Source organism: Eleutherodactylus coqui, chromosome 5 (assembly GCF_035609145.1).
Source record: "Eleutherodactylus coqui strain aEleCoq1 chromosome 5, aEleCoq1.hap1, whole genome shotgun sequence".
In the NCBI taxonomy this organism is placed as follows: domain Eukaryota; kingdom Metazoa; phylum Chordata; class Amphibia; order Anura; family Eleutherodactylidae; genus Eleutherodactylus; species Eleutherodactylus coqui.
Window position 1 is genome coordinate 17,369,762 of NC_089841.1, and position 26,060 is coordinate 17,395,821.

At 45.0% G+C, this 26,060-nt stretch overlaps 2 protein-coding genes across 2 annotated transcripts in view; both read left to right on the forward strand.

The window, feature by feature from the left end:
• The window catches only part of LOC136628709 (zinc finger protein 585A-like), a 77,794-nt gene that overhangs the window by 22,715 nt on the left and 29,019 nt on the right, over window positions 1–26,060 (forward strand). Inside the window, exon 3 of the mRNA XM_066604812.1 lies at window positions 17,059–17,925. Coding sequence (XP_066460909.1) covers window positions 17,059–17,925 — 867 coding nt within the window. The remainder of the gene's footprint in view (window positions 1–17,058; window positions 17,926–26,060) is intronic.
• LOC136627151 (oocyte zinc finger protein XlCOF29-like) lies at window positions 1,369–11,411 on the forward strand. The gene is made up of 4 exons (XM_066602087.1): window positions 1,369–1,460; window positions 7,795–7,886; window positions 8,067–8,246; window positions 11,406–11,411. The coding sequence occupies exons 2-4, from the start codon at window positions 7,809–7,811 to the stop codon at window positions 11,409–11,411; spliced, it is 264 nt and encodes an 87-aa protein (XP_066458184.1). The 5' UTR covers window positions 1,369–1,460; window positions 7,795–7,808.

Below are 26,060 nucleotides of genomic sequence, written 5' to 3' on the forward strand. Positions count from 1 at the left end.
CTCTCTCTCTCTCTCTGGTAATCTCTGAGGTAACGGTCTCTATCAGGTAATCTCTGAGGTAACTATGTCTCTCTCAGGTAATCTCTGAGGTAACTGTCTCTCTCAGGTAATCTCTGAGGTAACTGTGTCTCTCAGGTAATCTCTGAGGTAACTATGTCTCTCTCAGGTAATCTCTGAGGTAACTATGTCTCTCTCAGGTAATCTCTGAGGTAACTATGTCTCTCTCAGGTAATCTCTGAGGTAACTGTGTCTCTCTCAGGTAATCTCTGAGGTAACTGTTTCTCTCAGGTAATCTCTGAGGTAACTGTCACTCTCAGGTAATCTCTTAGGTAACTGTCTCTCTCTGGTTATCTCTGAGGTAACTGTCTCTCTCTCCGGTAATCTCTGAGGTAACTGTCTCTCTCTTTCTCTGGTAATCTATGAGATAATTTTCTCTCTCTCTGGTAATCTATGAGGTAACTGTCTCTCTCAGGTAATCTCTGAGGTAACTGTCTCTCTCTGGTAATCTCTGAGGTAACTGTCTCTCTCAGGTAATCTCTGAGGTAACTGTCTCTCTCAGGTAATCTCTGAGGTAACAGTCTCTCTCTCAGGTAATCTCTAAGGTAACTGTCTCTCTCAGGTAATCTCTGAGGTAACTGTCTCTCTCTCCGGTAATCTCTGAGGTAACTGTCTCTCTCTCTCTCTCTGGTAATCTCTGAGGTAACTGTCTCTCTCTCCGGTAATCTCTGAGGTAACTGTCTCTCTCTCCGGTAATCTCTGAGGTAACTGTCTCTCTCTCTCTCTGGTAATCTATGAGGTAACTTTCTCTCTCTCTGGTAATCTATGAGGTAACTGTCTCTCTCAGGTAATCTCTGAGGTAACTGTCTCTCTCTCAGGTAATCTCTGAGGTAACTGTCTCTCTCAGGTAATCTCTGAGGTAACTGTCTCTCTCAGGTTATCTCTGAGGTAACTGTCTCTTTCAGGTAGTCTCTGAGGTAACTGTCTCTCTCAGGTCATTTCTGAGGTAATTGTCTCTGTTGTAATCTCTGAGGTAACTGTCTCTCTCTGGTAATCTATGAGGTAACTGTCTCTCTCTCCCAGGTAATCTCTGAGGTAACTGTCTCTCTTAGGTTATCTGTGAGGTAACTGTCTCTCTCTCAGGTAATCTCTGAGGTAACTGTCTCTTTCAGGTAATCTCTGAGGTAACTGTCTCTCTCTCTCTCATCAATGTATGTGAATTGCTGTGATGTACCTTGTAAAGCACCCTGTGAGCCCGGCCTTATGCTCATCTGTAGATCATCCCCTGGTCATGTGATCCCTGACTCCTCCTACACATGACTGATCACATGACGGTGACATCATCACAGGTCCTGTAAGCACAGTCTTGCGGTCTGGCTCTGCGGTTGGAGGTATGTGTGCCCCTCATGCTGGTATTATTAACCCTTCACTACCCGTCTGAGATGAGACGTCCTGGCTGTGAGGTGAGCAGTGGCTTTTCTCCACTTCTGTTCTATTTCAGTAGCTGCGTTCATCTTGCGCCATCTTGTGGAATACAGCACACACTACACAGATCTGTATGTCCCGTACCTTTAGGCCTCTTTCACACAGGTGACACAAGATGGCCGCCTTGTTCCCACGGTTTTGTAGCTACAGAGATGCGTTTTCATGTGAAAAATCCAGCATTGCATTGTTGCTGCCCACAATAAAGATTTTGGCGCGAGAAGGTTAAGCTCCGCCCCGAAGCCAAGCCCTAGCTTTACCCCCAAAACTAAAGGGAATACTTACCTAAATGCTCGGTCCGGCCCTCCCGCTGCTCTCCGGAGCTCCGCTGGGCCTCCTGCAATCCTCGACTGAGCATTTTGGGTAAGTATTCCCTTTTTTCTTCCTGGAGTAAAGCTAAGGCTTAGTTTCGGTGAAGGGCTCAAGTCGCATCGCACAAAAACCATGATTTCTTCCTACGTGACAAAGAACGAAGGCTCCATAGGGAAACACGGGCTGCCAAAAGAAAATCACAAATCCCGGCAATATAGAGTAGCCATTTTTTCTTTTTTTGTCCTCGCATAACAGCATGAGAGAAAACAGCGCTAATGTGAAGGAGCCAATTGGAAAGCAGGGCTTCACATACGTGCGTTACCCTGCGCCATCGCATCGCAGCAAAATCACGCGATCTTGTTGCCTGTGTGAACGTCGCCTCAAGCTCACGCCCGGTTTTTGTGTGGATCTGCGTATTTGCTGCGTCTTTAACATCTATGCAGGTTTTCGCTCACGTATTTCCTGCATATGTACTGCGTAGTTTAAAAATGACGTCCGAATTGTCGCTCTCAGGTTTCCTGGCAACCGGTGTAAAATCCGCAGGGAATAATCATGGAACCACTGGAGCCCCTTTTTTATGGTTATGGGGCAACAGCCAACACTCTGGGGATTTATTCAATTAAGTGGACAATTTAAACTTTTTGTCTGATGATTGTCTTTTATCCCATATGGACAGGATTTCCTGCTGGAGGGGCCTAGAGTGGAATTGCACCCAAGGGACCATCAGTATGCAGGTGGTCATGTGACCGAGTACCCTTATGACTTCTCTTATAGAGGTGAAGTCTCTACTCTAAAATCTCCTAATGGAAAGGATAACATTTTCTCGTTTTGTTTGAGGAAAGAAGGAATAACCTTTTGAGGAGTTGAGGAGAACCCCAAGAAAAATCTTTCGAGAGCCCGGATTTAGGCTGGATTTCTCAAAGCTGATAAGATAACCCAACTCGGATAGTAATGTAACTGTTTGCCCCAGGTAACTCTTCATGGAGTCCAAGCTGTCCGAAAGAATTAGGAGATCATCCAGATAAGGAATTATGTTAATTCCTTCACCCCTGAGAAAGCCAATCAGCTCAATCATTACCGTGGAATAAAATCTAGGAGCAGAGGAATTACCAAAGGGCAGACAGACAAAGTGGATGATTTTAAATTGCGAATCTGAGATATTTTTGGTATGTCAATGCTGAGGAATTATTCCTACTGGATCACACATGTAACAGGGTCTCAAAATGAAAAGGTCCTCAACATCTCAAAATTATACATAGTCACCTCCGCCTCGCCCCCACATGCAGTATTTCACTCTGCATTCCCCTGTAGGAATAGCTCAGGCTCTGAGGACGAAATATCAGATTCTGACTGTTCCTTCAATGAGGAACAGTCTTCAAATGTTTCTGCCATGGTAGACCCTCTCCTAGAGCACAATAGATGGAATGCTTTGTTAAGTCATCTTTCAAGACAACTGAGTTTACCCTTTGACACCCTCCTTGCTTCTTCTTGGGTTAGTAGGGGCATTTCTGAATGGGCAAACCGCTTACACCAAGGCATCTTCTCTGTTGCCCCACAGAAATAGTTAGCGTAGCTGTCTTTTCAGCTCTCCCAGGCAATTAAATTCCTCTGCTAGTCCTTCCTGGATGATACCAGGCTATATGCTGCACATTGTGGCTAAAGGATTGGTCCGCAGATCCTCCCTTCAGAAAGTTTTTCACTGGCCTTTTCTTTACAGGAAATCACATGTTTGGCAGTCGTTTAGACAATATCATTTCCAAGGCAACAGTTGGGAAAAGTTCTCATCTTCCACAATACAGGTTCACTCATCAATGCACTGCCCAGAAGTAGAAACCTTTGTAATTCCTTCCATTGCTCCAGCCCACAGCCTTCAGAGTTGTGTCATCCACTCAAGACTGCAAATAATGGTTATCCTTCAAACTATGTCCTTTCTGATGTCCCCAACCTCAGGCAACTAACTGATCCTTGGCAAAGTTCTTCTCAGTAAGAAAAGCGTTCCCTATCCCAGTCATCCAGGATGGGGAGTTGTCTTCTACTATTCAGTAACTTGTGGTTTGCTCACATCTGAGATTCCTGGGTTTGTGATATTGTCTCTTTGGTATACACAATAGATTTTTATTTTAACCCCCAGAGCACTTTTTTGCTTCTTACACAGTTTGATCCAATGAAACTCTCCTTGTACCTTTGAGCCTTTCAGGATTTACTCAACCAAGGTGTCATCATCTCCATTCCCTCTCACGAATATTTTACTAGATTGAACTCCAAAGTTGGGAACAATATTGTTGTTCCCAAAAAGGACAGATTGGTTCGTCCAATGCTAGATCTGAAGCTCCTCGATCGCTGTGTAAAGGTTTGTCATTGTCATTTAGGTTCCATCCAAATGGTGATCGCTGCTATGGATCAAGATGAAAATATATCAATAGACCTCAAAGATGCCTGTCTCCAAATCCCAATACACAAGTCCCAACAGCGTTTTCTTCAGTTCGTAGTTCAGCTGAATAATTTCCAGTTTGTTGCCTTGCAGCAGCTCCACGATTGTATACCAAGGTTCTATCAGGTGTTGTGATGCTCCTTTATCTCCATTGGATTGTGGAGATCGGCAACATACTGATTAAGGCTTCATCTCTCAGGGCCAACGAGGAGAGCCTCAAGATAGTGCTGGATACTCTCAGGCGTCTCTGGTGGATCATTTATTGTCTGAAGTCTAATCTGACCCCATCACGACAGCTAACCTTTTTTGGTCTATCCAGGAGAAATGCAAACCAGAAACCAGCTCCTCTGCAGCCGCTCCCATGCAAGAACTGGCTGGAAATCGCAACTAATTCACAGGAAAATGGAGAAAGTCCAGCAATGGGTTAAAAAATTTCAGTCTTTATTAAACGATCCAGACAGACATGGAGAAACAAAAGACATGTGCCGTCTTACATGTTTCAGGCAAGCCTGTTGCCCTTAATCTTAGAGACAAAGCCATGTGTGAGTAATACATATATCACAATAAACAGCCAAAAAGGTGCTTGAAACAAGAACACAGGAGATGGTACAACTTTCAAGGGACAAATTTTACTTACTCATCCGCCAGGGCATGCGGGTGCTGGGGCTTATGGTAGCTGCATTCAAGGCAGTCCAGTACGCTCACTTCCATACTCAACCACTTCAACAAGCCATCTTACCCAGCTGGAACACATCGCACAAGTTCCTGGATTGGCCCTTGATCCTGCCTCAGTCGGTCTGTCATTCCCTCCTTTGGTGGCAGATGTCACCCAACCTCTCAGGGATGTCTCTCCTCCCTCTTCGCTGGAAAGAAATAACCACAGACACAAGTCTCTTAGGCCTATTGGGAGGGGGGGTCCACGGCAGCCTGACAGTTCAGGGACAATAGTCCAAATTCTGAATCGTCCCTGCACAAGAACATACTGGAAATCAGAGCCATACTCCCGTCCTTGACCTAATGCTTCCAGATTTTGGCCAGTTATCCTATCCATATCCTGATATACAATGTGACGGATGTCCTGTACACAAGCTACCAGGGCAGCACAAGAAGCACAGCAGAAATGATGGAGGCTTCCAAAATCCTCCGCAGGAGTTCCAGACAGCTCAGCCATTCACATTCTGGGAGTGCAAAATTGAATGGTGGATTTCCTCAGCAGGAAAACAGTAGACCCAAAAGAAGCGGGCTCTACACGGGGAAGTTTTGCAGAGCTCTGCGACACATGGGGTGTGCCAGAGGTGGGTCTGATGGCATCCAGACTCCACAGTCGGCTCCCGCTCTTTGTGATTTGCAAGCATTGGCGGGGGACAATCTAGCAATCTCATGAAATCAGTTCACTATCCTGTACGCTTTTCTACTGACGCCTCTTATCCGATAGCCTTAAGAGAGTCAAGATGGAGGGCATCCCAATGATCCTTCGTACGCTGATTGTGTCCCTACTGCCCGACACACCCCTGCCACTCGGACAGGATCTGCTGCAGTAGGGAGCGGCGCACACTGCCCCTCCTTACTATTTCCCATCAGCACCTTGGGACCTCAATTTGGTCTTAGACGCATTATAATTGTTTCCCTTTCAGCCAATTTGTGACATTTCACTTTGTCTACTGTCTTGGAAGGTGGCCTTCCTGGTTGCCATCACCTCTATTCGCTGCATCTCCAAGCTTGCCATGTTATCATAGAGATCTCTCTTTCTGGTACTTCATCAGGACAAGACGGTCCTCCCACCCATTGTTTGAGGGATCCACTTGTTTCTCTGTTCTGAGGTTCCCCCTTCACTTCTTTGTTGAGTTTTATGTTGTTTTGAGTTATACTTCAGTTAGTCTTTCGGCTTTTCCTCTCCTAAATCTTGTGTACAAACTGATGTAGCTGAGTAGCTACCGGAGGGGTATAGCTGGTAGGAGGAGTCATCTCTTCCCTTGCTTATTGTCCGCCTTCTAGTGCTGGAGATATAGTCAATAGGGTTATAACAATTTTACAACCTCATTCCCATATCCTAAATTTATGCACTTTTGTCCAAAAAGAAAGAATTTAATTGTTTAATATTTTTCTGAAAGGGTCACCCCAAAATCAAATCATTGTATATACAGATGTAGATAGATTCTATATGCATCCATATATCCAATGGTGTGATTTTGGGGTGTCCTTTTCTGAAAAATTATTGTAATACCAATTCTTTATTTTCAAATAATAGTAATTTAGTTTTTATTATTTATATCAGTGCATTCAAAAAGCTGATTTTACACTTTGAACAGTTAAACCAATCTTCATTGCCAGAATTGCTGTTTTTTGGTCAGCTCGTCTAGTCAGAAAAATGGAATTAAAATAAGATCAAAAACTCCAATGTGCACTAAAATGCTCCCAACATCTACAGCTCGGCCTACAAAATACAAGGAGTCACACAGACCCAAAAAGAAAAATGTGATTTTTAAACAGAAACAAAACTGTTGCGTCTTTACCGGACATGCGGCATACATAAACAAAAGTATAAGCACTACAGTGCAGAAAATAACAAAGGAGCACGACGATGTCACGTAAATACAAAACTAAGGGAAAACCTTTCCCTGCAAACTACTACCCCAGGAGGAAGTGCTGCCTACTAGGCGGGCCGATCGCTTCCGACAGGTGTGGACCTATACTCGAACCTGGGCCACTAATAAATCCCTACCAGGGAGCCCTGATACAAAAGGGAACAGTAAACGGAAATCCGCAGTGGTACTTGGCTTTAGCAGCAATGAAGAGGAGCTTCAGTGGCAGTCAGTGCTCCGCAGCAGCAATCCAGGAAGCACTGAGGTCAATACTAGCATAGATTAAACAGGGCAGGGCCTCGCCAAGACAGGTGAGGACTGGCATCACCACCTGACACCACCTCCTCAGCCCCAGGAAAGGTAGAGACACTGCTAAACCCTGGTCCGGCCTGAAAGCAAGGTGAAGACTTCAGAACGGCTGCAACACAACTTTATAAACTTGGAAGCGCTGTAGTCTGACATGGAGAATAAAGGAAACGTCATTATCACCTCACAGTAATAAAAAAACAATGGTAGAATGCTTTCATTGCTAAACAATGGAACTTTTTTATATATATGTTTCCTTTTTCATTATACAGCACATTAAATAACATCAGTAAAAATAGCCACCTGCCACATAATACAAGCCTTCATCATCCTGGTTCTGTGATAAAGGGAACCTGTGAGGAGTCTTACACTCCCCGAACTACAGGCAGCATAATATCCTGACCGGCGCCCACATTACAGACATCTACAGTATGTTCTCTGGGACACTGCGGGTTTATACATGAACAATTATCCAAAGACCAGAAAAGGAATGTGGAGAAGAGTCATGGGGGCGGGTCCCTGCTGACCCGGTCACATTTGGACTGACTGTCAATATCTATCAATTAGGCATCACAAAACTCCTGACATCAGACTTATCCGGATTTTATATTGGCTCATCTTCTCTCCATTCAGGTCGTACAAAATTGGATCCTCTGATATCTTCTTTGTAACATTATATTCCAGATTCACCGTTCAGGATGGAGAAGGACAGAAAGAAGATGGTGAAATGTATGTTAAATCTCACCATGGAGATACTCTTCGAGCTTACTGGAGAGGTGAGAGATTCTGATGATGTCATATTACATTAAATGTATTTATGGTAATAACAGATGATGTCACTGGAGAGGGGAGGTATTCTGATGATGTCACATTACATCCTTCTTATCTATGGTAATAACAGATGACATGACTGGAAATGTCTGTAGTGATATTTATTAATATCTCCCTATGTACAGGATTACACAGTATTGAAGAAGACATCTAGTGATGGCTGTCGGGCCCCTGTGTGCGATGGACAGAGTAGACCCCTGAGCCCAACCACGGGGACCTCACCTCACCTTCTGAGACATAGGGACATCAATGTACAGAAGATTCTAGAACTCACCAACAAGATGATTGAGCTGCTGACTGGAGAGGTGACGCTGCAGGGAATGCTGGGACATTATACAGTAACAGCACTGGAGGCTTCTGGGTAATGACTGTATATTGTGTTGTCAGGTTCCTATAAGGTGTCAGGATGTCGCTGTCTATTTCTCCATGGAGGAGTGGGAGTATTTAGAAGGACACAAGGATCTGTACAAGGAGGCCATGATGGAGACCCGCCAGCTGCTCCCATCACCAGGTAATAGACAGGACTAAATGTTCATCTATATCTTGCTGATACACTATTTATATATCCTGTTTGTATCTTTTGATCTTATATGTCTTGCATGCTGATATCTTTCTTCATCTCTTTGATGTCTTTTTTTGAACAATCCCTTTTTATTGAGAGATAATAATTGAGATGTGAATCATTCATAACATAATGAGCCGCAGTACATATCAATACCAGCTTGGTTGAAATGGATGCGAAGGTCCAACCTGTAAGAATTATAACAGTAGGATGACTTGTCAGGTTTTGCTTATTAAGGTAAATAATAAATAAATCCTGTATATTGGTTAGAAGGCTCTGAAGAACAATGCTGACGGACATCATTGGGAACAAGTTGTCTCCTGGAGAGAATTTCATTGTCCCTTCTGAAACGGGTCGTTAGCAGATTTTGTGTGAGCCTTTCTACCATCGACCTAAACTTCTATAGTCAGATACCCCAATAAACTACATCTAGAGAGGAACAACTTGTGATGTGATATAAGTAGAACATATAAATCAGAGCTTGTGACCAGGCTGGGCCAAGATACACCTCTGTGGTATTCCTGCTGGAGGTGTTTGTGCGGGTCGGTTCAGGCCCCTATACATAAGGGGCCGCCATCACTTAGACTTTCTAAGAATATAAATTCATATTTGTAGCAGATTGATATCTACAGTTTGGTAGTCTGGAATAGTTAATTGGAGGCATTCCAACTGTCAACAAGGTATATAAAGGTAGGTAAACTAATCCTTCAGTCTGTCAGTGAGAGGGGCCCCACCACCCACTATGTAAACAGTACTTTACTGTTAACCAAGTTCATAGGAATATGTAAATGCAGCCCCATTCCCACTAGGTGTGCATGTGGGGCCAGACAAACGCCTTAAATATCGAAAGAGTAAAGTCCTTATCCCGCGCCCCTATACCTCTTTTAATGCACCCCAAGACTTTATTTGCTTTTGCAGCAGCTGACTGGCGTTGACTGCGCCAAATAAGTCTACAGTCATCTAGTGCCACCAGGTCTTTTTCCATCTCACTTTTCCCTAGCAGTACCCCATTTAGTGTATATTGGTGGCATCCATTTCTTCTGCTCATGTACATAACCCTACATTTATCAGTATTATCTATGTCCGTTTGTAGCCGCACATTGTCCTCCGTTGTATTAATTACCTTGTATAATTTTGTGTCATCTGCAAATATTGATATTTTGCTGTGCAGCCCCTCTATCAGGTCGTTGATAAATATATTGAACAGAATGGGGCCTAACACTGAGCCCTGTGGCACCCCACTAGCAATGGTGGTCCAGAGTATGAGCCATTTATGACCACCCTCTGCTTTCTATCTCTGATCCAGTTCTTTACCCAGATACACACATTTTCGCCCAGACCGAGCCGTCTCATTTTATATATTAGCCTATTATGCGGCACGATGTCAAATGCTTTAGAGAAGTCCAGATATACAATCTTTTTTTCTGCCCTGACCTACCATCAAGGCCATAGGCTCTGCCATTTTTTGACAAGATCTCTAAGGGCCAATCTAGATGTAGGAGGGTGGTGATTGAAGCCAGCAATAGACACTATTAGTATCAATAGGCTAGCATAGGGATTGTCCTAGCAGCCTTAGAAAAGCCCTTTGGCTTTTAAGCACACCTCTAGCTATTTCTTCAGCCAGTACTCAGTACCTGTAAATCAGGTACTGCTAACACATTATTAAATCAGTACTGGGCTTACTATACTGCTACTAACCCACTGCTTCTGTCAGTACTTGGCACCTTTAAATCAGGTTGCCGACACTACATTACAGAAGCAGTATTGGGCCTTGATTTGTGTCGATAACAAGGCGATTGAACCTTTGTTGCCACTGCTATAATACCAAAAATCAGTATCCTCAGACTGTCATCATCTCATTGTGACTCGTATACAGGACATTCTGCAAAAAGTGAGCCATCGCTGAACTATGTCGACGGAAAAATAAAATGCGCACACAAGATGACGGCAGAAAATAATTGAAAAAAATTAAATGTCTTTAAAAAAAAAAAGTGTAGTGTAGTAAAAAAAATACTATACAAGTTTGGTATCGTAGTAATCGTACCGACCCATAGAATAAAGTTATCATGTTTTTGTTGCAGTTTGTGCGCCGTAGAAACAAGATGCATTAAAAGATGGCGGAATGTCGTTTTTTTTTTCATTTTACTCCACTTAGAATTTTTTTTAAGTTTTTCAGTACATCATATGGTACTTTAAATAGCACCATTGTAAAATGCAACTCGTCCCGCAAAAAACAAGCCCTCATACAGCGACGTCGATGGATAAATAAAGGAGTTAAGATTTTTTTAAAGGGGGGAGGAAAAAAAGAAAATGGAAAAAAAGGGGCCCCGTCATGAAGGGGTTAAAACCCATCTATCATTGACTGAGTCAATACTATTAGAACCATACTCATTGTCCAATTCATGGACATATGGTTTAAATTGGGTTACTCCATCTAAACCCAATATACAGGGTCATTCTTTTATGACCTGACTTGCGAGTATTCCTCTCCTGTATCTGGGTCTGAGTTCTGTGTTGTGTCTGGTCTGTTACTGTGGTGTTGAGGCCCATATATGCGTGCATAGGCTTCACGGTAGTTGCCTAGCCCCAGTGTGAGTGTTTTAATGATTATCCTCCTGTGTTAGGCATGCAAAACTTAGCAGGGGATTCGTTTTAATCCCCTACATCTCGTGTGACATTTCTTTTCCATTCATGAATACACTTGAGAAAAAACTATATAATAGATTTGCCTCCCCCCCCCCCCCCCCCCCCCCCCCATCGTCTTCTACGGTTTCTCCTGCATTATTTGTTAAGGGGCCAATGCTTCCAGTGCAAATCCTCTTACTGTTTATATAATTGAAAAATAGTTTAGGGTTATTTTTGCTCTCTTTAGCAACTAATCTCTCTGCTTCCTCCTTGGCAGATTTAATCTTTTCCTTACATAATTTGTTTTTTCCCTATATGATTTTAGCGCTTCTTATAGACTTGTCGAGCCACATTGGTTTCCTTCTACTTGTAGTTCTTTTATTATTAAAAGGAATGAACTGCTCACATGAGGTGATTAGGATCCTTTTAAACTTCTCCCATTTGTCGTCTGTGCTGTTATTTTTGAGGATGTTGTCCCAATTACTGTTACTGATAGTAATTCTGAGCTGATCAAATTTTGCTTTACTGAAGTTTTGTTTTTTTTGTCCCTGTATTGCTTTGCTCCCTGTATTTCTACCCACAGAGATTCCACATGTTCATCTCCTACATGTATATCTTCTTGTAGCTTTGGCATTAAGTACAATTTAACATACAGACACACCCCTCCCTCTTTCTGGTTGCCACGGTCTCTTCTGAAGACATTGTAACCCTGTAAATTCACAGCCCCATTGCAAGCCATATCATCAAGCCATGTTTCTGGTATTCCCACTATATTGTAATTTTCTTCAGACATTCTCACTTTGAGCTCACCCACTTTACTGATCAGACTTCTTGCATTCGTTGCCATACAATTTATACGGTGGTTGTTCTTTATTTTCATTGTTCTACCGCTGGTCCTATTAGCTATTCTGCCAGTTCTAACTGTACTAACCCCAACCCCTGCTCAACCCCCCACTCCCATTACTTGGTCCAAGATCGCTGTCTACACTATCTACCCCCTAATTCTCTTGGTGCCCTCCCCTCAATCCCTAGTTTAAACACTCCTCCAGCCTTCAAGACCAGCTGCACCCTCTCCATTGAGATGCAGCCCATACCTACAGTAGAGCCTGTAGCAGACAGCAAAGTCAGCTCCGCTCTCCAGAACCAAACCCCTTCTTTTTACACTAACTCCAGAGCCAGTTGTTTACCTCCCTAAGATCCTGCTAATTTTCTAGTGTGGCTTGTAGTGCAGGTAGTATTTCCGAGAAAATTACCATAGAGGTCCTCACCCTAAACTCGTATCCTAGGTCCCTGAAATCGTTTTTGAGGGTGCTCCATTGACCTCTAATTTGTTAATTGGTGCCAATGTGCACCATGACTGCTGGATCCTCACCAGCCCCTCCCAGTAATCTGTCAACTGATCCATGATTTTTCAAACTCGAGCACCAGGAACACAACACACTGTTTGATGATCCCAGTCTTTATGGTAGATTGCCCTATTTATCCCCCTTATAATTGAGTCCCCCATCACTATGCACTGTCTAGCCTGCCCTGTGCTCCCAGTCCCCTTCTTACTGGAGCAGTCATTTTCCTGGTAATCAGTGGGCATGTGGTGCTGCAGCTGTGTTGGCTCTATAATGGCATCCCCCTCATCTGCCAACTTTGTAAACTTGTTGGGTCTGCCAGTTCAGGACTGGCCTCCGTGGTTCTCTTCCCTCTACCCCTTCTAACTGTCACCCAGCTAGCTGCCCACATGTCCTGCTCTTTCGAACTGCCGTCCTCCCCCACCTTTTCCCAAGCGAATGTTTAAATGTTGCAAGTCGCTCACCTAGATCCAAGATTTGGGCTTCCAAATGTGCAAAGTGCATGCATCTTGCGCAAAGTATGCACCCTCGATTGGCTGATCAAGGACCGAATACATTGCACAGGTAGCACAACTTGACAGCATTGCCAAGCATAGAGGACATTCATATTGGGATCTACAAATTTACCTACAGAAGAAAGGAAGATTGACCAATCCAAACGCGTCTCCACAACCTCTCAGGGCTTTTTTTTCTCTCACTTAGTCACACACTTTCGCTTCACTGAAACCACACACACACACACACACACACACTCCTAGACAATCACTGACTAGGAGACACACACAGAATATACTTATCAGCCCTTGTCAGCAGCCGATCTCGTCAAACACCAGGCGCAGACTCAGCATCGGGACCTCACTCTCTGGTTTCCTGCAGCTCCGGGACCTGCTCCTCCCCACTGGACGAATCCTCAGACGGCTCCCCTTCTCAGACAACATTGTCCTGCTCTCCCCACTCCTTGCTACAGACTCGTGGCTCGCATTCAACGTCACTTCCGCCTTCATAGAATCATATAATGGTGGAGTTGGAAGCAACCCTCAGGGTCATCTGGTCCAACTCCCTGCTCAGTGCAGGATTCACTAAATCTGGACAGCTACTTGTCAAACCTTTGTTTGAACACTTCCATTGAAAGAGAACTTGCCACCTCCCATGGTAACCTGTTCCACTCATTGATCACCCTCACTGTAAGAATGTTTTTTCTAATATCTAATTTGTGTCTCCTACCTTTCTGTTTCATCCCATTGCTTCTAGTCTTTTCTTGTGAAGATGAGAACAGGGCTGATCCCTCTGCACTGTAACAGCCCTTCAGATATTTGTCTCCTCTCAGCCTTCTTTTTTGCAAGCGAAACGTGTTGTCCCTGTAATAAAATGTAGGAGAGCTTGTAGATTTTGATGAGGAAAAAACAAATCTATTAAGTAGTTTTTATCTAAGGTGTATCTGCAAAAGAAAACAAAATGTTAGATGAGATGCAGAGTGTTATGTAAACTCTCCACTAAATGTCACTAGTCTAAACCAGGAAGACGTGCAGAGCAGTCTTAAAAACATTAAGAGTAGCATGCACCCCTGGCTTATAAGGGAATTACGTAATGTGAGACACAGACCTTTGTTTTTTATATTTAAAGACTCTATAGTGAGGAGTCTGTTTCACTGGATTTACACATAGCCAATGTGATGCCGATATTAAAAAAGGGGTCAAAAAGTGAGCCTGGAAATTACAGGCCGGTAATTCTTACTTCTGGGTAAAATGTCTGAAAGGTTTCTAAGAGATGCTATCCTGGAGGACCTCAAGAAAAATAGCTGTATAACTCTGTATCAGCATGGGTTTGTGAGAGATCGCTCCTGTCAAACCAACCTGATCAGCGACTACTAAGTTCTAGACTGGACAGGAGAGAGTCTCTGGATCTGGTGTATCTGGACTTTTCCAAAGCGTTTGCTACTGTGCCACATAAAAGGTTGGTATATAGAATGAGAATGCTTGGTCTGGGCAAGAATATGGGTAAGTGGGTAAGTAACTGGTCAGTGATTGATAACAGAGGGTAATTAAGGGTACATACTGTGATTGGGTCAGCATTACTGCTGGGGTAACACAGAGATTGGTCTTATGCCCCATTATTTTTAATATATATTGGTAATGACCTGGTAGAAGGATTGAGCAGGAAAATATCAATATTTGCAGATGACACTAAACTATGTAAAGAAATGAACAAAAGAGGATGCAGAGCAGTTGTAAGGGGAGCTCGATAAACTGGGGGCTTGGGCAGAAAAGAAGCAAAGAGGTTTAACACTGATGAATGTAAAGTTCTGCACAAGAGCAGAGGAAATACATGTCACCATTACACACTAAATGGGAAACCACTAGAAAAAAGACGGCTGAGGGGTGACCCAATAACAATGTATAAATATATCGGGGATAATACAGACATCTCTCCCATCATCTATTTGTATCCAGGACTGTGACAGTAATAAGGGAGTATCCTCTGCATCTAGCACAGTGTTTCTCAACTCCAGTCCTCAGGGACCACCAACAGGTCATGTTTTCAGGATATCCTATAGTAAGAACACCTGTGGTAATGTCTGAGGCACTGACAATAATCACATCACCTGTGCAATACTAAGGAAATCCTGAAAACATGACCTGTTGGGGGCCCCTGAGGACTGGAGTTGAGAAACACTGGTCTAGAGGAAAGAAGGTTTCTAAGCCAACATAGAAGGGGCTTCTTTGCTTTAGGAGCGGTCAGACTATAAAACTCTCTGCCTGAGGGCGTGGTGATAAGAAATTTGATAAAAGAATTCAAGAGGGGCCTGGATGCCTTTCTTGAGCGATAAAATATTATATATTATAATGACTATTAACTTCAGAAGCGTCGGTGGTCCAGGGATTGTTCAGATTGCTAGATTGGAGTCAGGAAGGAATTTTTTTACCTTAAATGGGGAAAATTGACCTTTACCTCATTGTGTTTTTTTTTTCCTTCCTCTGGATCAACATTGGGGGTTAATAGGCTGAACTGGATGGGCATAGGTCTTTTTTCGGCCTTACATACTTTGTTACCTATGCAGGTTGGAGGGTTCATTAGCAAGGATGCGTGGGAACGAAGCAAAATATACTGTAAATTGGGGGTAGTGGCTAAAGTCATAACTCTATTCTTCTACTTTGTGTTAACATTACATACGCTCATTGAGTGTTTAGATAGAACCTTACTGGAGGGCGTCCATATTTGTAAGCCACCTGTTATCCTGGTATGTTTATTGTTTTTTTATCTATTTAAAAATGAAGAAGAAATTGAGTTCTTAGATGTATAGTTGTTTATCAGCTACAATTATCTTTGATGAGACTTCATGCATCGTTATTTTTTAACTGTAACAATCCTTTCTTGTTCAATAAAATTTCTAGGAAAAAAAATATTAGTGACATCATATCTATAACATTCTTAAATACATTGGCTCAGCTCCAGTATATCTGAAGTAATGCAGTCACCATATTATGTTCCTATACCAGCTCTGCACTGTAATCACTATCACTGAATGATCAGAGGTGGCATATTCTCTGATTGGTGCTCCCCATCTTCATCTGGGTTCAGACCGCAATGATGACTTCTTCCATTCATCACTTGTCTCTTTCTACATTCCTATCTTGAAAGAAGCTCAATATCCTGTGTGGCCCTATAAAGTAACATTTCCCCCTATGAGGCCTATTAAACTTACAGTGCCTACTCTATGGCCTTTAAAGCATACAGTGTTTACTCCAACCCCTGAAACTTATAGTGCCCACTCTGTGTATGCCCCACCACCGAAAGTCTTCACAAGCCCAACAAGTCTCTTTGTCACTCATAGCCTTCCTGGTCCAAATTATGTTTTTTCTCTGTGCAGAAGCTGATTCCTTCCCTCTATCCTACTCTCTGTAAAGTACTAGCAGATAGAGGTTAGAGTTAGCCTTTGCACCGAGAAGAGCAGCATCCAGATGGGCCGGACTACTAGGGACAAAGAGACTTGTGTATCTTGTACAGACTTTTAAAGAGGGCCTGACGAGTCAGCCATGGAACAGGTAGGCTGTCCATTTGGCCTTGAGTGCCATAGCAGTCAAGTGGTCTGCCTACATTGGAGCCACACCACTGCTGGTGGCCTAACATCAGCAGCTACTGATTGTGATCTGTTCTTGGTTACTAATTACATTTTGCTACATGGCTTGTAATTTGTTTGGAAATATGTAATGTTATAAAATACCAATATATATTTTTTAAGATTCAGATTATTCAAAAAATAGTAAAATGCGTTTTATTCTTGGCAGATGACGGAATCGGGAGCTCAGAGAGACGTCTGAGATCTGCAAATTGTAAAGCAGAAGATAGTGGTATCACACAAGAAGCATATGAAGAAGCAGCCATTATCCCAGATATCCCCTCAGCCCTTCACAGCAAAGATCAATCATCTGATTTTATTACACAGGTCCCATCTTCTGATTCATCACTGACTGATAAACAGAAGAAAAGTCATAGAAGGGGAAAACGTCAAGTAGCTCACAAAAGGAAGAAGCCGTATTCATGTTCAGAATGTGGGAAATGTTTAACCCGGAAAGAATATCTTGTTAGACATCAGAGAATTCACACAGGAGAGAAGCCCTTTACTTGTTCTGATTGTGGGAAATGTTTTACAGCGAAATCATCTCTTGTTTCGCATCGGAGAATTCACACAGGGGAAAATACATTTTCTTGTTCTGAATGTGGGAAATGTTTTACAGAGAAAAAAAGTCTTGTAAAACATCAGAGAATTCACATGGGAGAGAAGCCATTTATCTGTTCAGAATGTGGGAAATGTTTTACAGTGCAATCATATCTTGTTAGTCATCAGAAAATTCACACAGGGGAGAAGCCATTTTCCTGTTCAGAATGTGGGAAATGTTATATAGTGCGATCATCTCTTCTTAAACATCAGAGAATTCACACAGGGGAGAAGCTCTTTACTTGTTCAGAATGTGGGAAATGTTTTAACCAGAAAGCAGATTTTGTTGGACATCAGAGAATTCACACAGGGGAGAAGCCATTTTCCTGTTCAGAATGTGGGAAATGTTTTACAGTGCAATCATATCTTGTTAAATATCAGAGAATTCATACAGGGGAGAAGCCATTTTCCTGTTCAGAATGTGGGAAATGTTTTAACCAGAAAGCAGATTTGGTTGGACATCAGAGAATTCACACAGGGGAGAAGCCATTTTTGTGTTCCGAATGTGGGAAATGTTTTACAGTGCAATCATATCTTGTTAGACATCAGAGAATTCACACAGGGGAGAAGCCATTTTCCTGTTCAGAATGTGGGAAATGGTTTACAGCGAAATCATCTCTTGTTTCGCATCGGAGAATTCACACAGGGGAAAATACATTTTCTTGTTCTGAATGTGGGAAATGGTTTAAACAAAAAACACATCTTGTTATACATCAGAGAATTCACACAGGAGAGAAGTGAGTTCCTTCTAATTGTGGGAAATGTTTTGTTAGCCATCCTATAAAACAGGTTTAAAGAAAAAACTACCCAGATAAACTAGTGGATCATGCATATGGAAGGCTAATAAAAGAAAATAAAAATACTGATAAAATAGGAAAGTTCTAAGATAAGATACACAATCAGAAGAAGGATAAAAGTAAAACAGCATTTATATCAAAATCTAGCAGTCAGCATGCAAATGTAAGAGGAATTCAAAAGAAGAACTGGACGATTCTGAGAAATGACTAGAGATGAGCGAGCACCAAAATGCTCGGGTGCTCGTTACTCGGGACGAACTTTTCGCAATGCTCGAGGGTTCGTTTCGAATAACGAACCCCATTGAAGTCAATGGGCGACCCGAGCATTTTTGTATATCGCCGATGCTCGCTAAGGTTTCCTTGTGTGAAAATCTGGGCAATTCAAGAAAGTGATGGGAACGACACAGCAACGGATAGGGCAGGCGAGGGGCTACATGTTGGGCTGCATCTCAAGTTCACAGGTCCCACTATTAAGCCACAATAGCGGCAAGAGTGGGCCCCCCCCCCCTCCCAAAAACTTTTACTTCTGAAAAGCCCTCATTAGCATGGCATACCTTTGCTAAGCACCACACTACCTCCAACAAAGCACAATCACTGCCTGCATGACACTCCACTGCCACTTCTCCTGGGTTACATGCTGCCCAACCGCCCCCACTCCCCCCCACAGCGCACACCAAAGTGTCCCTGCGCAGCCTTCAGCTGCCCTCATGCCACACCACCCTCATGTCTATTTAGAAGTGCGTCTGCCATGACGAGGAACCGCAGGCACACACTGCAGAGGGTTGGCACGGCTAGGCAGCGACCCTCTTTAAAAGGGGCGGGGCGATAGCCCACAATGCTGTACAGAAGCAATGAGAAATAGAATCCTGTGCCACCGCCATCAGGAGCTGCACACGTGGGCATAGCAATGGGGAACCTATGTGCCACACACTATTCATTCTGTCAAGGTGTCTCTGCATGCCCCAGTCAGATCGGGCTTTTTAATTCATAGACACAGGCAGGTACAACTCCCTATTGTGAAGTCCCTGTGGACCGACAGCATGGGTGGCTCCCTGGAACCCACCGGCGATACACAAAAATATCCCATTGCATTGCCCAACACAGCTGAGGTAGTAATGTCGTGCTTAATGCAGGTGGGCTTCGGCCCACACTGCATGCCCCAGTCAGACTGGGGTTCTTTACAAGTGGACACATGTAGGTTAAACTCCGTGTGCACCTACAGCATGGGTGGCTCCCTGGAACCCACCGGCGATACACAAAAATATCCCATTGCATTGCCCAACACAGCTGAGGTAGTAATGTCGTGCTTAATGCAGGTGGGCTTCGGCCCACACTGCATGCCCCAGTCAGACTGGGGTTCTTTACAAGTGGACACATGTAGGTTAAACTCTGTGTGCACCTACAGCATGGGTGGCTCCCTGGAACCCACCGGCGATACACAAAAATATCCCATTGCATTGCCCAACACAGCTGAGGTAGTAATGTCGTGCTTAATGCAGGTGGGCTTTGGCCCACACTGCATGCCCCAGTCAGACTGGGGTTCTTTACAAGTGGAAACAGATGCATTTATAATTCCCTGTGGACCCACAGCATGGGTGGGTGCCAGGAAGCCATCGGCGGTACATAGAAATATCCCATTGCATTGCCCAACACAGCTGAGGTAGTAATGTCGTGCTTAATGCAGGTGGGCTTCGGCCCACACTGCATGCCCCAGTCAGACTGGTAATATGTACCTTAACAGTAACCGCGTTGGTGGTAATGTGTTGGTGACTGCGGACCTAGTAGCGCGGTTTTATTTTGTTGGTTTTCGGAATGTGGCCAGGATTAAGTGGGCTGTGGCGGGGGATGTTTTTGAGGCACTACGTGTCCTCTCCACGTGTCCGTGGTTATATGCACCTTAACAGTAACAGCGTTGGTGGGAAATGGCCTCGCTGCCATCATGTCTTTGGGAAGCCTCTGTTTCCCCACCCCAGAGACATACCATTAGCAGCGGTATAGGCAGAGCCCATAATTCGTAACATTTCAGCCGTAGCATTAGGACAGGCCCCACTAACATATCACTAGCAGCATTTTAGGGGGAGCACAGTATGCGTTCCATTTCAGTAATAGTAGCACTCAAGACAGGCCCCAGTAACAATTCCGAAGCAGCAGTATAGTGGGAGCGCAGTCTTCGTTCCATTTCAGTAGCTGCAGTATAGACAAGGCACAAGTTACATTTATGTAGCTAAAGTGTAGGCCAACCCCACACACCTTTCTGTACCATGAGTGCAGGCGAAGAACATAGAAATTGCTATGATTACACTGTAGGCGAGGGGCCACAAAAATTGCTGTATCAACAGTACTAATGTACATCCAAAAAATTGGCCATGGCCAACCAAGAGGGCAGGTGAAACCTATTAATCGCTTTGGTTAATGTGGCTTAAGTGGTAACTAGGCCTGGAGGCAGCCCAGTTTAACGAAAAATTGGTTCAAGTTAAAGTTTCAACGCTTTTAAGAGCATTGAAACGTATAAAAATTGTTTAGAAAAATTATATGAGTGAGCCTTGTGGCCCTAAGAAAAATTGCCCGTTCGGCGTGATTACGTGAGGTTTCAGGAGGAGGAGCAGGAATATTATACACAGATTGATGAAGCAGAAATGTCCCCGTTTTGGATGGTGAGAGAGAACGATGCTTCCATCCGCGGGTGCATAATACGTATTGCTTAGGTATCGCTGCTGTCCGCTGGTGCAGAAGAGAAGTCTGGGGAAATCCAGGCTTTGTTCATCTTGATGAGTGTAAGCCTGTCGGCACTGTCGGTTGACAGGTGGGTACGCTTATCCGTGATGATTCCCCCAGCCACACTAAACACACTCTCTGACAAGACGCTAGCCGCAGGACAAGCAAGCACCTCCAGGGCATACAGCGCGAGTTCAGGCCACGTGTCCAGCTTCGACACCCAGTAGTTGTAGGGGGCAGAGGCGTCACGGAGGACGGTCGTGCGATCGGCTACGTACTCCCTCACCATCCTTTTACAGTGCTCCCGCCGACTCAGCCGTGACTGGGGAGCGGTGACAGTCTTGCTGGGGAGCCATAAAGCTGGCAAAGGCCTTGGAGAATGTTCCCCTGCCTGCGCTGTACATGCTGCATGATCTCTGCGCCTCCCCTGCTACCTGGCCCTCGGAACTGCGCCTTCTGCCACTAGCGCTGTCGGATGGGAAGTTTACCATCAGTTTGTCCACCAGCGCCCTGTGGTATTGCATCATTCTCGAACCCCTTTCCTCTTCGTGAATGAGAGTGCAAATGCACTCCTTATACCGTGGGTCGAGCAGTGTGTACACCCAGTAATCCGTAGTGGCCAGAATGCGTGTAACGCGAGGGTCACGAGAAAGGCATCCTAACATGAAGTCAGCCATGTGTGCCAGGGTACCTGTACGCAACACATGGCTGTCTTCACTAGGAAGATCACTTTCAGGATCCTCCTCCTCCTCCTCTTCCTCCTCCTCAGGAAAGGATGACAGGCAAGCAGCATGGGTACTGTCAGCAGTGGGCCAAGCTGTCTCTTCCCCCTCCTCCTCATGCTCCTCCTCGTCCTCCTGAACGCGCTGAGATATAGACAGGAGGGTGCTCTGACTATCCAGCGACATACTGTCTTCCCCCGGCTCTGTTTCCGAGCGCAAAGCGTCTGCCTTTATGCTTTGCAGGGAACTTCTCAAGATGCATAGCAGAGGAATGGTGACGCTAATGATTGCAGCATCGCCGCTCACCACCTGGGTAGACTCCTCAAATTTTCCAAGGACCTGGCAGATGGCTGCCAACCAGGGCCACTCTTCTGTAAATAATTGAGGAGGCTGACTCACACTGCGCCGCGCAAGTTGGGAGTTGGTATTCCACTATAGCTCTACGCTGCTCATAGAGTCTGGCCAACAAGTGGAGCGTAGAGTTCCACTGTGTGGGCGCGTCGCACAGCAGTCGGTGCACTGGCAGATTAAACCTATGTTGCAGTGTCCGCAGGGTGGCAGCGTGCGTGTGGGATTTGCGGAAATGTGCGCAGAGCTGGCGCACCTTTCCGAGCAGGTATGACAAGTGGGAGTAGCTTTTCAGAAAGCGCTGAACCACCAAATTAAAGACATGGGCCAGGCATGGCACGTGCGTGAGGCTGTCGAGCTGCAGAGCCGCCACCAGCTTACGCCGTTGTCACACACGACCATGCCCGGTTGGAGGCTCAGCGGCGCAAGCCAGCGGTCGGTCTGCTGTGTCAGACCCTGCAGCAGTTCGTGGGCCGTGTGCCTCTTCTCTCCTAAGCTGAGTAATTTCAGCACGGCCTGCTGACGCTTGCCCACCGCTGTGCTGCCACGCCGCGTGACACCGACTGCTGGCGACGTGCTGCTGACACATCTTGATTGCGAGACAGAGGTTGCGTTGGAGGAGGAGGAGGAGGAAGGTGCTTTAGTGGAGGAAGCATACACCGCCGCAGATACCACCACCGAGCTGTGGCCTGCAATTCTGGGGGTGGGTAGGACGTGAGCGGTCCCAGGCTCTGACTCTGTCCCAGCCTCCACTAAATTCACCCAATGTGCCGTCAGGGAGATATAGTGGCCCTGCCCGCCTGTGCTTGTCCACGTGTCTGTTGTTAAGTGGACCTTGGCAGTAACAGCGTTGGTGAGGGCGTGTACAATGTTGCGGGAGACGTGGTCGTGCAGGCCTGGGACGGCACATCAGGAAAAGTAGTGGCGACAGGGAACTGAGTAGCGCGGGGCCGCCGCCGCCATCATGCTTTTGAAAGCCTCCGTTTCCACAAGCCTATACGGCAGCATCTCTAGGCTGATCAATTTTGCAATTTGCATGTTTAACGCTTGAGCGTGCGGGTGCGTGGCGTCGTACTTGTGTTTGCGCTCACACTGTGGCGCTAGCGACGTCTGGACGCTACGCTGAGAGACATTGCTGGATGGGGCCGAGGACAGCGGAGGTGAGGGTGTGGGTGCAGGCCAGGAGACGGTAGTGTCTGTGTCCTCAGAGGGGGGTTGGATCTCAGTGGCAGGTTGGGGCACAGGGGGAGAGGCAATGGTGCAAACCGGAGGCGGTGAACGGGCATCGTCCCACCTTGTGGGGTGCTTGGCCATCATATGCCTGCGCATGCTGTTGGTGGTGCCTCCCCAGCTGATCTTGGCGCGACAAAGGTTGCACACCACTGTTCGTCGGTCGTCAGGCATCTCTGTGAAAAACTGCCACACCGTAGAGCACCTTGACCTGTGCAGGGTGGCATGGCGCGAGGGGGCGCTTTGGGAAACAGTTGGTGGATTATTCGGTCTGGCCCTGCCTCTACCCCTGGCCACCGCACTGGCTCGGCCTGTGCCCACACCCTGACTTGGGCCTCCGCATCCTCGCCCGCGTCCACGTCCTATAGGCCTACCCCTACCCCTCAGCATGGTGTATTACCAGTGATTTGATTTCCCAGGCAGGAAAGAAAGTGGCGCAAGCCTGCAGCCAAAATAGAATTTTTTCCCTTGTTTTTCAAAGGACAAGCCACACTGCGTGTATTCAATGAATACTACTAAGTTTAATAACTGTGTTGTGGCCCTGCAAATGTGTCAGAGAACTGCAGTGATGCAAAGTTATTGGCTCCAGCAGATCAGGGATTTCCCATGCAGGAAAAAAATTGGCGCAAGCCTGCAGTAAAACGTAGCTGGCTGCGTCTGATTTTTTTTAACGTTCTGCACGCAGCACACACGTACCCAGAGCCCTGAGGACTGTCAGAGGCAGGCGAAATAGAATTTTTTCCCTTGTTTTTCAAAGGAAAAGCCACACTGCGTCTATTCAATGAATAATGTATGTCTTCTGGCCCTGCCTACACAATTCTATCCCTGTAGTATTAATGCCGGGTGCAATGGTCTGCACAGCCGGTTTTGAGAAGAAAAAAAAATGCAACACTGCTAACAGCAGCCTGGACAGTACTGCACACGGATAGATGTGGCCCTAGAAAGGACCGTTGGGGTTCTTGAAGCCTACACTCACTGCTAACACTCTCCCTGCCTAACCACCACTTCTGTCCCTATTGCAGGGCGCAATGCTCTGCAGATCCAATTTTGAAAAAAAAAAAAAAAATACAGTGCTAACACAGTACTGCACACAAGTAGATGTGGCCCTGAGAAGGACCGTTGGGGTTCTTGAAGCCTACACTAACTCCTAACGCTCTCCCTACAGCAGCTCCAGCACGATACCACTGTCCCTCAGCTAACTCACAAGGCATCTGAGCCGAGCCGCGGGAGGGGCCGATTTGTATACTCGGGTGACATCTGATCGCCCCAGCCACTCACTGCAGGGGGGTGGTATAGGGCTGGAACGTCACAGGGGGAAGTTGTAATGCCTTCCCTGTCTTTCAATTGGCCAGAAAAGCGCGCTAACGTCTCAGAGAGGAAACTGAAAGTAACCGGAACACCGCGTGGTACTCGTTACGAGTAACGAGCATCCCGAACACCCTAATATTCGCACGAATATCAAGCTCGGACGAGTACGTTCGCTCATCTCTAGAAATGACCCATTCCTAGAAAAAGTAATGGTGAATGAAAACCCGGATATATATTTTAGAAGGAACAAAACAATACAAAATATTTGATTCCCATCCTGCCCAGGAAAAAAGAAGAATAACAAAGCAATAGGAAAACCCCCCAATGGGAGTACTTACTCCAGGAGTATGAGGTGTGGAAAAAAGAAATGCAAGTGCTGTTCCCGCATATCACACAGAAGAAAAGAAATCCGGCTGGACCAAGGGACAATAAGATTAAAACAAAGGATGAACTGCCAGACCAATCCTGTTATATGTTTATTAGATTTATTGCCCATGGAGTACACAATTGGGATAACTGTGGATTAAAAAGAGCACCTATAGAACATATACTGTCTCAATCAATCCGTGATCTGCGCAAAAAGGAAATGTTCTGGATATTCCAGTTAAAAGCATTCCTTCCTAAAGGTTTAAATGAAAAACTACTAGAAGAAATAGGACCAAAAATAAAAAAGCATTTCATCGACTGAATAATATACACATCGGAAGCTGCTCTAAAGTGAATTACATGTACAAAATGAATCTTTATTCTGCATATACGGCATATTTTAGAGCTAATATATTATAAATAATTTTAATAAATACTGTTGATGTGTAGTTCTGTATACACACTGCAGTGACGTCACTGGTATGCCTATTTAATAGACAATTGATTTTTCTATAACTTGTGTTATATTGCATATTCCTAAGTATAGAGATTACATTTTAGTGACTGAGATCTCTGATTCTTAATGCTGTAAATGTGAAGGTCCATAGAACTGTCTGTAGCTTGTTATATCAATGCATTGCAGTGACGCCGCCTAGCTAGAATGAAATGGAATGCACACTGCGCTCCAATGAGCTATGAAGCATATGGGAATTCGGAAGGCACGCTACTTTCCACGTGATGGTCATGTGAGTTACGTCGCACACAGCGGTAAACCCTCCCCGTAGATGACGTCACACAAACAACCCGGCATCTAACACGGACCTCCTGAAGTACCTGTTCTTATATATGGGTGTTAAATATACTTGGAAAAGGTGCTTGCCAGTGCCAAAATGAGTTACAGGTGTTTGAATAAACTATGGTTATAAGAACCATTTGATCATTGGGACATTCTTCTACTATAACCTGACCCGTGGAGGGCGCAGTTTCTCTTTGTATATTACTTAACTGATTGCCTAGAGCCCCCTGGGATCCAGATCATCTGGATTGTGGACGGGGATTTTTAGTAACCAGAACTTGGACACAGGGTACTGGTGGGTATTCCCAGTACCCGGGTTCTCCCACCATGCATCAGATGAGTGCAAAACTATTTACACAGTAACTACTGTACACGAGGCACTCTTCATATGTTTATTTGTTAGCCATTAGGGAATTCATACGGATAGAAGCCAGATTCTTGCACGGTTAGGAAAGTGATTATCCATAAGTCAGTTCTAACTCCACATCAAGGATCTCACAGAGGAAAGCATTTTCATGTTCAAAAACTCACAACTTCTTAAACATCAAAGAACTCATACAGGGAAATAGTCATTTTATTAATACAATAAA

Coding starts and splice junctions, on each gene's coding strand:
- LOC136627151 (XM_066602087.1), top strand. CDS start 7,809: ATGGAGAAGGACAGAAAGAAGATGGTGAAATGTATGTTAAATCTCACC. Junction 7,887..8,066: donor TCTTCGAGCTTACTGGAGAG/GTGAGAGATTCT, acceptor CCCTATGTACAG/GATTACACAGTATTGAAGAA.